Raw genomic sequence first — 11,970 nt, forward strand, 5'->3', positions numbered from 1 at the left:
CAACCTTGATAGAATCCGATGTCGCTGGCGGAGTTTATTTTGCTTTGTCAACTGTCGTTTTTTTGACAGTTTATTTTATTGATGTTCATTGAATTTTTGAAACTTTTGTCGTCAATTTTCTTTATAGTTTCTTTTTTTTATTACGTGAAAATTAAATGTGTAATACTCAAAGATAATTAAACTATTATTGCGATGGATGAATCTTATTCTGAAAGTGATGTTTCTTTATCACCATCACAAATTTTAAAGCGATTAGAAGTTTTACGGCAACTACAGTTGTTACAGAAAGAGAAGTTACAAAAACAACGGCTAGAATATCAAGAAACAAGTGAAAACTCTTCAAATATTACAGAAATTATTAGCCATTTCAGTAACAGTACTAGTTACAATACATTCCGTAGCTTACTGCAATCATCACAAGATGTTTCACACGACGCCGCCCCTCGTCCATTTGAATTAACCCCTAATGTAAAAGAATGTGATCTTGTAGAAGGAGTTTCAATATTAAATTTGTCTCGTGAGTCAGAATTTATTATTAATTCGTCAAATTCCACAAGAAGTAGACTATCAGATCCATTAAAAGAGAAAGAACTGGTAACAGAGAAAATCGTAAAGGATAAATCATTAACAAATCAAACAAAGAATCAAATATCACTAGATGAAATGCCTATTTTATCGCCGAAAAAAGATTTTGAAGAATTAATTTTGGAAAAATTGCAGAAAGAAAATAATATACCTAAAGTGAAAGTAGTGAAGGATAAGTTATTAACAAAACAGGCAAAGCCTTTCCTTAGAAAAGGTGAAGGAATGGCTAGATTTGGCTTAAATAAGAAAGATTTTAAAATACAAAATACAAAATCATTACCCTGGCGACAAAAAAAACCAACTCAAAATATTAATGTAAAAAAATCTGTTATAAACAATGCTCTTAAAACATCAAAAAGCATCAATAAAGAAGAGGCAGTACAAATTTTGGTGAATGAGCCAGATTCTCTTTCATTAAACTCTAGTAAAGTGCAAAATTGCAATGAAGTGCAAAATGAACAGAAAAAAACAACACCAACTTGTATGAAAACAAATATGCCAACTAATAAACAAACATTGCACATATTACATCATAATAATAAAAACTTTTCCATATTAACTGAACCAAGTAACAAGGAAGTATTAGACAAATTTAAAGAAAATTCACTAAAGTCTAAGGGGAAACATCCATTACAAATTAATAAGGGACAAACATGGGCATCAGTATTATCCAAAGAACAAAATGATTTTCTTATGCAGTTAAAGCAAAGTAATTACTATAAGAATTTTGCTTCACCAGCTAAAAGTGCTGTGTCTGATATTAGTTGTGAGGAAAGTGTAATAAGACAGGAAAAAGAAAAAGCTGAACAGAATATGTTTGATTTAATAGAAAGCAAAGTATCCCATGAAAGTTTTAATTTAGAAAATTCTTTTTTCAATAGATTTTTAAGAAAAAATAAGCTAGAATGTTCTGGAGAGAGTACACCATTAATCATGCAAAAATGTTTGGCAAATAACCCAAATTTATTACACATACCATCACACCTTAATCATGAAAGAAGTATTAATCAACATACAGAAATATGTAATAGTGAATATACAGAATGCACTAGTGATGTTTGCTCATTAGTCTCTAGTTGTTGTTCATGTAGAACTATAGAACCGTTAGATGATACATCAAAAATCAAAGAAATAAATAAACAAAAAGGTCAATTAAATATTCCAAATAAAAAGGAGGTTGAACAAATAAGTAATGAAAAATATCAAGATATCAGTTCTACTGACACTGACATAATGAAAGCTAACATGGCAGAAATGAATGCCAAATTAATTGCAACTAGTGAACTTTTAAAAGACAGACTCCAAGAACTAGAAGACGAAATAGAAACTTTTAGGAAAGAAAATGCAAATTTAACAAAACTGCGTGAGGAAATTGATCTAGAGAAACAAAAGTTTTATGAAGAAAAAACAACATTTGAACAAAAATTCAATGAAGAAAAGATATTGTCTGAATATTATTTAGCTGAAGAAAAAGAAAAACTCAATAAACAAAAGCAAATGTACGAAAGGTATATTAGGGAAATGAGAGGAAAACTAAATAAGAAAGATAAAGATGAAGTGCAAAATCTTAAAAAAGAGATACAAGATCTCAAAGAAGAAATTAGAGTAAAAGATGCAAAATCTAGCTCAATGATAGCAAGACTTCGGAATCAAATAAAAATTACAGAAAAAGAAAATAAAGATTTACAAGCTCAAGTTGAAAAATTAAAAAAAGAAAACAGGCGCATACAACACAGTAATGAGGTAACTAGAAGATTAACAAATATTAAATATCTTGAACAAATCAATAAGAAACTTTCACATATGACTTCCAAAACAACACAGTCTGAAGTAGATGTGGATAGGAACATGAAATACAAATCATTTGAAATAGAAAGGCAGAATAAGAGCAGGAAACCAATTGCTAACACTCATATTAGACCTAGAGCAAAAAGTGTACCTAATCTCAATGTAACATCCAGGTATGCAAAATATTTCAGTCAAAGAGATGTTGTCAGTCAAATAGATAAAAACAACTCCAATCTTGAGCATATTGATTATCACTCTGATAATGAAGATGTAGAATATACTTGTAACAATCCAGTCCCTTTGGATGACTCAGATTCTATTACAGATAAACAACACAGTGAAAGTGAGGATGAAAATAATTTAGAAAAATTATATATGGAAAGATTCCAAACAATATCACCGAAAAGCAATAGATCCAGTTCAGTTAATTCTAGAAGTGACAGTGATACTGGAGACAGACATAGACTTAATGGGCATATAGACCAATTCTTCATTTGTAAATCAGGTAGTGTTAGAGATCAGAAAATATCACAACACTCTGAAAGTGTAGTACACAATTCACAAAGCTCAAATTCATCAAAAACAAACAGATCTAAGTCACCTATTGTGAATACTAGTAATTTAAATTCACAAAGGCCTTTAAAGCCGGTAAATAAAACTTCTCATGAGGGTGTTGAATATTTATCAATTCCTTCTGGATTCAATGATAATTTCCATAACAGGTCAAATTCACCAGCCAGTTTTAGTAACCTCTCAAGTAGTCTGAGATCTGCAACCGTTATATCTACAAATCATTGTAGAAAAGATGAAAAAATAAGAATAAGCCCAGAACCAACTATAAGTAGAACTAGTGTTACAAAAACTCATTTAAATCCAATGGAAATAAAAAAACCAGATGGATCTAGGGAACTTCGTTTTCCAAATGGGAATATTAAATACATATCGCCTGATGGATATTATAGCAAATTTGTATATTACAATGGTGATATAAAAGAGAATTTTTATAAAGAGGGTACAGTGAAGTATTTTTATGCTGAAACAAAAACATTTCATACAACACATGCAGATGGATTAGAAGTACTAGAGTTTCCTGAGTAAGTAAATTCTAATAAATCCTTTAATTATAAATACAGCTTTTTTTCACAAGTCTTATTACAAAAAGAAACTAAGATTTAATTTATATGTTACGTTTGGTATTTTATGTTTTCATTGTTGCCAAATATGTATTCATAAAAAGAAATATTGCTTACAATTCCATACTCTTTAATATGGTAATAAATGTAATACTTGATATGTTTTGCCTACATTTAGCCGAGCATATTAGAATACAATGGAATTCAGCCGATACTCACTTTAATTTGGTTTGTTAACGATGTTTTCCATCATCGGAAAGTTAGGGACTACTCATACTTATTCAGCTCCATTTGCGTTTTGCTAAACGATTTTCGTCACATTTATACAGCTCTGCTTCTATCAGCCGCGTATGGCGTCGTAAGAATGAGAAAAACCGTTATAGAGTGCTATCTCCGCTGAACCGCTTGTCTACTGCGTACGGCGTTGAATATGCTGCATTTCGTAAAAATAAAATAATTATAATTACTATAAAATACGTCTGCACTCTTTAATCCTTGCGTATATAATGATTACGCAATAATAAATCAAATCAATGCAGAAACAATACAGGTCGCAACTTGTCGACAAGGAGTCGCGAAACATCCCTGTAAAGAGCTGTTTCGCCGCGTTCGACGATGAATGCGGCGGAACCGAGCTGAACGCGACGGAACAGCGCTGAACGCTCTCTATAGCATTCGCATGATAAATACACATTTATCCTCATTTTATACTGAGTTGCCACGAAAGCAGAATAGACACGGAAAGCTGAATGGATGCGTATACGTCTTCATACAAAATCGTTGTTTTCTATGGACAAAAGCTGAATAGAGCTGAATAAATGTGAGTAGTCCCTTAAATTGACAAAGATTTTGCTGTCTGTCAACTTCAAACTCACGACCTTTGGCGCATTATCTGGCACAGTTGGGTTTACCTGGATAGAATTTGGACAGTAAAAGTTAAAAGAATGTTAACTTATCCTTCTCGCTTAAACCATTTTGCCTCATCCACTCTTTCCTTATAAACGACGATATATTTATCACTCCTATAAGGATAGTACACATTAAGCAGATTTTCTGGTAGAATATATATCAAGTCGACCTACACGCGGTTCTCAAAATTCACTGCAACCAGTGAATTTATTATATTGGTAGCGCATATTACCGTATTGGGTGTTTTCTAATACAATTTGCCACATACAAACAGATAAATGCACAGAGTTCTCCTGTTTGTAATCTGTATGAATAGTTAATTAACAGAATACAATTATGTTTTCCAGTGGTCAAGTAGAAAAGCGGTATAAAGATGGATCATCAGAGATACGCCTACCAAATGGTAGTATACGCTACTTTGATCCTAAGAACGAGCATGTGAGAGAAGAATGGCGGTTCCCAGATGGTACAGCGATGACTATAGCGGCCAATGACGAACGACGCATAGTATTCAGCAGTGGTCAGGTCGAAGTTCACGCTAAAGATCATAAGGTAAATAATTTATACCTTTTCATACAAAAAGTAAAGCGACACATGGTTTGAATTATTAGAATTTTAGAGTTAAATTGACCAATTAACGTGAATACTACTATAATTTATTTCACGGTAGCTTACCATAAAAAAAAAAAAAACTATATAACTAAACCATTGTCTTCACCTATTCTTATCTTAATCAATTGGAAACAGGATATTTTATTCCTTCATTCCTCATATAACTAGGCAAATGAAATTCAATATAGTACCCTATCTTAACCTAATATGATTTAAATACACTAAATAGTTTATTTGCTCTGTTTTTAATATATATTACTCTAGAATCCCTGTATTTCTTGCAGAAAGAATTTCCATTCTATAGTTTTAGAACAAATTCTACACTTTGTCCCTGCTTTTATTGTGAATGTAACAATGTATATGCATATTTCATAATATTTTCATAATATATCCATTGTGTATGTAAGCCTTTACTGACCAAGACTAGTTTTGTATATTTATACCTTTTTGTCTATTGATACATTTTAAAATTTTCAGCGACGCGAATTTCCAGATGGCACAGTGAAACTTGTATATAATGACGGCACCTCAGAAACTCGATATACATCAGGGCGTGTAAGGATTAAGGACAAACATGGTAACCTTATTATGGATTCAGCACCTGGCTGACCATAATAATCTTTTATTGTAATAAATTCATTATGTGATGTAATGTGCCTTATTCACTGTTACAAATTGCATATAAAATTGTTATATAAAATGATATTAGTATGAAATATCTTTAATAAAAAATATTGTTACTGTAATTGATATTTGTTAAATTTTTGATCAATTTTGTCATAATTTAATTATTTATAGTAATTTTAAATAAGTTTTAATAATAAAATTTAATTTTATTTGATAAGGACAGTTATAATTAATAATAATATATTTATAATGTATTATTTGTTTTATTATTAAAAAGGAAATATCTATGCACATAACTACATATTACATTACTATAATATCTTAAACTACTTCAGTTTTAACTGGCCGATATTTGATGGTGACTTTGCCTTTTTGGCTTAGGCATTCCATCTATCTTGAAATTAATTGGTTTCATATGATCTTCAGTACCAAATAGTTTTTTCAGGGCCTCTCTTGCTGCCATTTCCTTTGCAATTGCTATAGATTCCCCGAATCCTAAAAAGAATTATCTTTTTAAGTTGGGTGTTTTATTCTAATGGCAAATAACCTCTATTCATACATGGCAATAGTATTGAATTACATTGCATATTTTTTTAATGAATATCATGAAATATGAAAGAAAAGACAAGAAGACTATTTCGGATGAAAAGTAGATGTGATTTAGTTATTTTTGGATAGATTTGGATTTCTCAAGGAAAAAGAGAGCTTCTAGTAATAATAATTACCAGTAGAGATCATTCTCTTCTCAATGTATAAGCCCACTCTGTAACAAGCTAGTAGCGTGCCTTTGCCAGCCTCTCCGATTAACCTAGGTTCCACTGTGGTTTGATTTTTCTCCAACAATCCAGTTAACATAGCCCATGGATCCTCTATGTGCCAATACTCATTTACATCCTTCCCTGAAAAAAAAAATACTTATTAGGCATATATTTAAACACCTGTCCTATATACCATTAACAAATCCTGATGATGTTTGATATATCACCTAAAGGTATAGATATTTTGAAGGTATCTTGAAATCTCATCAATTTGAAGGGTTAACAGACACTGAGGAAAGTTAAAATTTCAATTTGATATCACAGCATAGCTTTTATTCTATGGAACAATATTAACTAAATTTCTAATAAATTATTATAATTTATGATGATGATTCATTAAAGAGTAATTTCGCAAATTTACCAAATTATAATATTAGGTTAAAAGATTAGAAATATGACGCCTAAGAATCAACTGTAGTGTAAGCAGTCAGCTGCCTATTGATAGATACGAGGGGAGGTCAAAAAGTTCGCGGAATGAGGGGGAAGAGGGTTGAAATTAAACATGAAACTATTTTTCCCTTTCAATAAATTCTCCCTTTTCTCAATAAATTCTCCATTTTTCGTATCTCTCAAATAATTTGTTTATACCATTGGAAAAAAAGTTTTATCTTTGCTTTCAAAATAGGCCTAAGTTGCAGACTTGACTTCATCGTCGCCAATTTCTTACCACGCTTTCTTTCAATAGTTACTGGGGCCAAGTCTGGACTGTAAGGTGGGTAGTCTAATTTTTTAAAACCCGCATCGGTGAATGGCAGCCATCGCGACATGGCACTTGTGGACAAGAGCGTCATCGTGCAAAAGGCGCACACCTTTTGACAGCTTTCTTCTTTTTTTTTTCTTGTTAACTTCTTTCAATCTGTCCAGTCTTTACTGGTATGAAGCATAGTATTGTTCCATTATAGTCACACCACGGTCTTTATAATCGATCAGCAAAATACCTTTTGTATCCCAAAATATAATCGCCACGACGTTTCCGGCCGATTGTGACACTTTAAACTTCTTCGGAAGAGATGTGCCTTTTTATGCCACTGCATCGACTCTTGCTTCGACTTAGATTTATAGCGGTGAACCCAGGTTTCATCTCCACTAACAATCCCGGCCATAACTTCTTCCCTTCTCGCTGCACAAAACTCCAAAAACCGGCGAGACCACTCGACACGCTCACTTTTTTGAAGTGACGTAAGCATTATTGGAACCCATCTTGCACTGATCTTCGTCATATCAAGATGGTGATCTAGAATATTTAAAATACTTGTTTCGGATACTCCAATTATTGCTGCATGCTGCTTTTTCTTCAGTTGGATATCTTCTAATACAAGTTTTTCTACTATTGCGACGATTTCCGGTGTGAAGACCTCAATTAGCCATCTGGAGCGGAGGTCATTATAGACTCTCTTCCTTGTAAAGACCATGCCTCTTGTAAACCATGGTTTTAGCAGGGACAGAATTCACGTAAACTGCTAACAGCTCTTGAAACATCGTCTGAGAGGATTTTCCTTGCTTGGCGAGGAACTTAATAACGGCGCGGTGTTCAATTTTCTCCGTACTCGCTCATTTCTTTCAGATTCACTTGTTTGCAGGTCGATAACTCAAAAGTTTAATGACCCGATGTTCAAACTTGGTATATATATGTACTCTTAATGAGGTGCTTAACAAGTGACTATCTGGACGAGTAAATCAACCCCCACAAACTCCTCCATTCCGCGAACTTTTTGACCTCCTCACGTATGGTTAATTATTACGTGCATATTTGCTGTTATTATTTCAATACATGTATAATTAATGTATGTAAAATATAAAAAAAAAATATTAACCTTGCAATTGAGTAATAACAAAATCACGCACAAAATGAGCAGTCCTTTCATCACCTGAAGAATTCAATAATGCTCCCACAATAGCTTTGAATGTATTTGCTAAAGTAAAATTGTCCACTGGGTACTCCTGAAATATTATAAAATTATTTTAATACTAGTTTTTGCCTGCAATTTTGTATGTCCAGATTTCGGAAATAAATAACCACTTTTAGATGGTGTATAAAACATACATCAGATTTTATGCTTGACCTTCAGGAAAACAACTGTGAAAACCATACCCAATTTGGAACTGTAATTTATATGATACAAAAATAGAAACAAAAATTTAAAAAATGGTTGCATTGGCTTATACTCCTCCTTATAAAGATCCTTATATAAATATTTAAATATCTTGAGAAATACATTGGTATACAGACGTCATCATCTGTAAAATCGAGCATGATGTATGGCTATAGTTTGTTTATTTTTGTATAAAAAAATATTATATAAAACATTGACAATCTATCAAACCACACTGTTGTATTTGTAGTATATTAAGAATAATTAAATTAGTAAAAAAAATTCAAGCAATTTATACCGCAGCTAGGATTATGTCCTTAGTGCCAATGTGCAATGACACATGAGCCAGCAAGTCTTCAGAGGTGAGATATCTTCTGATTCCTACTATACCCTCTAGTGGGAACTTTGGTAAAACTGTTTCTAGGTACACTTGGATATATTCATTAAGGAATTTTTCACCTGTAATATATTTTCAATACATTAGGTTCAGATAATATAGTATAATAAAAAAAATTCATGTTCCTTATAAATTTCTACAAAAGTCTGTTACATTTAAATTAACAAAAACAGTACCATTTAGGTATTTTTTAAAGTTTTTTTAAAGGGTAATAATGGAATGGTAACCCCGCCTGCACTATCGGTATATGCTGGCAGAGCACCAGTAAGGGATAAGTGATGATGAAAGTAGGTCAAATAGCCCTTCGTGAGCAATTCCGCTAGAATGAACTAAGATGGTTTCCAGGGGGAACCGTGTAGAGGTCGACCTGATATGGGTGTATTGCTGGCAATGGGCCAGTTAGACCCCATTATTAACAATCCCTTTCCCTTTTTTTTAAAGTTTGGTATAAGAGAATGGTAGCTACATATACAGTTTTTGTACCATTAAGGGAAATAGTTAAGTAATATTTACTACTCAGTTTTCATAAATATCAATTGAATGTATCAGAAAAAAATTATTACTTAAGGTAATTATGGCGTTTATATTTGTGGTATACATAATAATACCCACCAAAGTAGATGCTCTCGAGGAACCTCATTTGATGACTGCATAAAAAGGGGGGTTATTTATTTACATTTAAACATTTTGAGAATTTTTTTTCTATGTTATGAAACATAGAAAAAAATTCTCAAAATGTTTCTAAGTCCTAACTTCTTTGTAAAAAAAGATTCTTTTTATATTTTTTTTTGTTGGTTTTCTAAAGTGCTCCCCATCCATACACCGCAACTCCAACAACCATCCCTAATACTATAACAGTATCCACTAATACACCAAACACAATATTTTGTAAGAAACTCTTTCTAGGGATTATGAACAAGTAACAGGGTTTAATAGCTCCATTACTAGCAATATACCCTATTATTATTATTTTTTTATACTACTTAGAATGGCAAACCAGCTGACGGCCCACCTGATGAAAAGTGGTAACCGTCACCTATAGACAAGCAATACCATGGACATAACAGAGTATACTGTTTCGCCCATGGTACCCCTATGGTTGCCATTCCTAAGGACTCAGGTGTTATTCCTCTGTACACTGTAAATTCACACCATATCCCACCCTTCAAACCGAAACACAGCCATGCAGACACAACTGCTATAGGTTCAAACACAAATGGGACAGAGGTATCCAAGCAATCAATTTTTGTACAAAGTCTCCCTCTGGTTATCAGGTTAACCTCCACATAGTTTCCTCTGGAAACAATCATAGTTAATTCTTGATTTCAATATGATCACCTAATTGACCTATTTTTTACTTATCATCACTCACTGACTAATGAGTATCCCTCATCAGCATATACCAATAACATTAGGGGAGGCTACCATAAAAAGTTTCTTTTTCTAGTAAGTGTATGATAAATTGTTTAAAAATAATACTGACCCTGTTCTGCTAATTCTCGATTATCCTTCATTTTTATTTCAATTTCCATTTCTTTCTGCTTCATTTCCTCCTTTATAACATATGACCTATCAGTGAAAGCTTGTAACAATAAATTTGAATCAAAATCTTCATTCAGACGTTTCCCAAATGCATATAATTCTGCTTCTAAGTTCCATTCCAGAAATGTGTTGCGTGGGTTTGTTTTCTTTCCTCCAAGTTTATTTTCACGTCTTTTAAACTCCATCAGGGTAGGTGCTACCCATCGGTGAATGTTTTTAACTAAAATTATCAAAATTGTTATTTTAATAATTTATTTGCTAAAAAAACACAGTATACAGATGCTAGTAATATGTTATGAATTAGTTTATGTAGATAGAGTATAAAGTCTCAAAAACAGGGCAACTTTTTGTCAGCTAATAACTATTTATCAGGCAAAATTGTATGAAAAATTTGACCCATTTTTCTCGAAACATTTCTATGGAGACACTATCTATATAATCTAAGGTTATAAACATGCATATTTTGCCAAAACAATGGCATGCAAAATTTAGGTAAATAATGTCAGTAAACAATTGACATTAGTTAATGATAATAATTATAAAATAAAATAATAAATATAATTGAGTACTCTGCGCCAGTTACTATTTGAGAAATTCTTTAACATTATAAAACTCTTCTTTGCTTAACAAGTCACATAATTTTTTATTTATATTTTTATAATTTTTTTTTCAACGTTTTTGGAATTTTATTACGAATTTTAATGCAAATACTTTGACAGTTTTTATATACTGCGTCAATACAGTTGCTTGTAGAATCCTAGATCCTAGAAATAATAGAAATCCTGAATAGTGCAATCAGGAGTTCTATTATTTCTAGGATATACGTCACAGGCTTTATACATTTAACATTTAGAAAAAATGTAGTTATATTTTACTTTAAACCAAAAATTAAATTATTACCTGGTGTTGAAGTAGGAACATTTTTTAATGATTTTATATATAGAGGGACAAATCTTCTAAACAGAGACATTGGTTTGTATTTTTCAATTGCAATATTACAGTTAATACAGAAATGTTACGAACTAATCATATTTTCATTATGAATATAACTTAAGACTGAATTACTAACAAAATCAAATTTAAAAATAAATGAAGAAAATATTTAAGGTTAGAATTTTCTTTTTAATATCCACAGATTACGGAAACTATGCCTAAAGTTTAATATCTTTGTGGCTTTGGATACTTACTTTAAGGTTATCTTTAATTTTATATACTTTTTTTAAGATCTTTTTATGGCTTCAGATGTTTCCTTTTAAATTATCTTTAATATCTATTACTCTTATTGTAGTGATAAAAATTGAAGTTGGTTTTTAATCTTTACACACATCTTATTACATTAATAGAGAACAACTTATTTGAACTATAGTTGTGTTTTACAAAAATTTCATATCATCATTTCACATCATCATCATTTCATATAACAAGTACATCAGACCAGAGACTATGTTATACTTTACACTATTGTG

At 31.6% G+C, this 11,970-nt stretch overlaps 2 protein-coding genes across 2 annotated transcripts; one reads left to right on the top strand and one right to left on the bottom strand.

Moving 5' to 3' along the window:
* Positions 1–34: 34 nt before the first annotated feature.
* LOC113514991 (centromere protein J) lies at positions 35–5,911 on the top strand. Its single transcript, XM_026899102.3, has 3 exons — positions 35–3,467; positions 4,763–4,967; positions 5,505–5,911. Exons 1-3 carry the CDS (start codon positions 193–195, stop codon positions 5,634–5,636), a joined length of 3,612 nt encoding a protein of 1,203 aa, XP_026754903.2. The 5' UTR covers positions 35–192; the 3' UTR covers positions 5,637–5,911.
* LOC113515038 (39S ribosomal protein L44, mitochondrial) lies at positions 5,898–11,644 on the bottom strand. Its single transcript, XM_026899166.3, has 6 exons — positions 11,405–11,644; positions 10,446–10,724; positions 8,864–9,024; positions 8,287–8,413; positions 6,380–6,553; positions 5,898–6,149 (listed from the first exon to the last, which is right to left on the bottom strand). The coding sequence occupies exons 1-6, from the start codon at positions 11,472–11,474 to the stop codon at positions 5,992–5,994; spliced, it is 969 nt and encodes a 322-aa protein (XP_026754967.2). The 5' UTR covers positions 11,475–11,644; the 3' UTR covers positions 5,898–5,991.
* Positions 11,645–11,970: the final 326 nt, after the last annotated feature.

Source organism: Galleria mellonella, unplaced genomic scaffold (genome assembly GCF_026898425.1).
Source record: "Galleria mellonella isolate WM207_F2 unplaced genomic scaffold, CSIRO_AGI_GalMel_v1 utg312, whole genome shotgun sequence".
Taxonomy (NCBI): domain Eukaryota; kingdom Metazoa; phylum Arthropoda; class Insecta; order Lepidoptera; family Pyralidae; genus Galleria; species Galleria mellonella.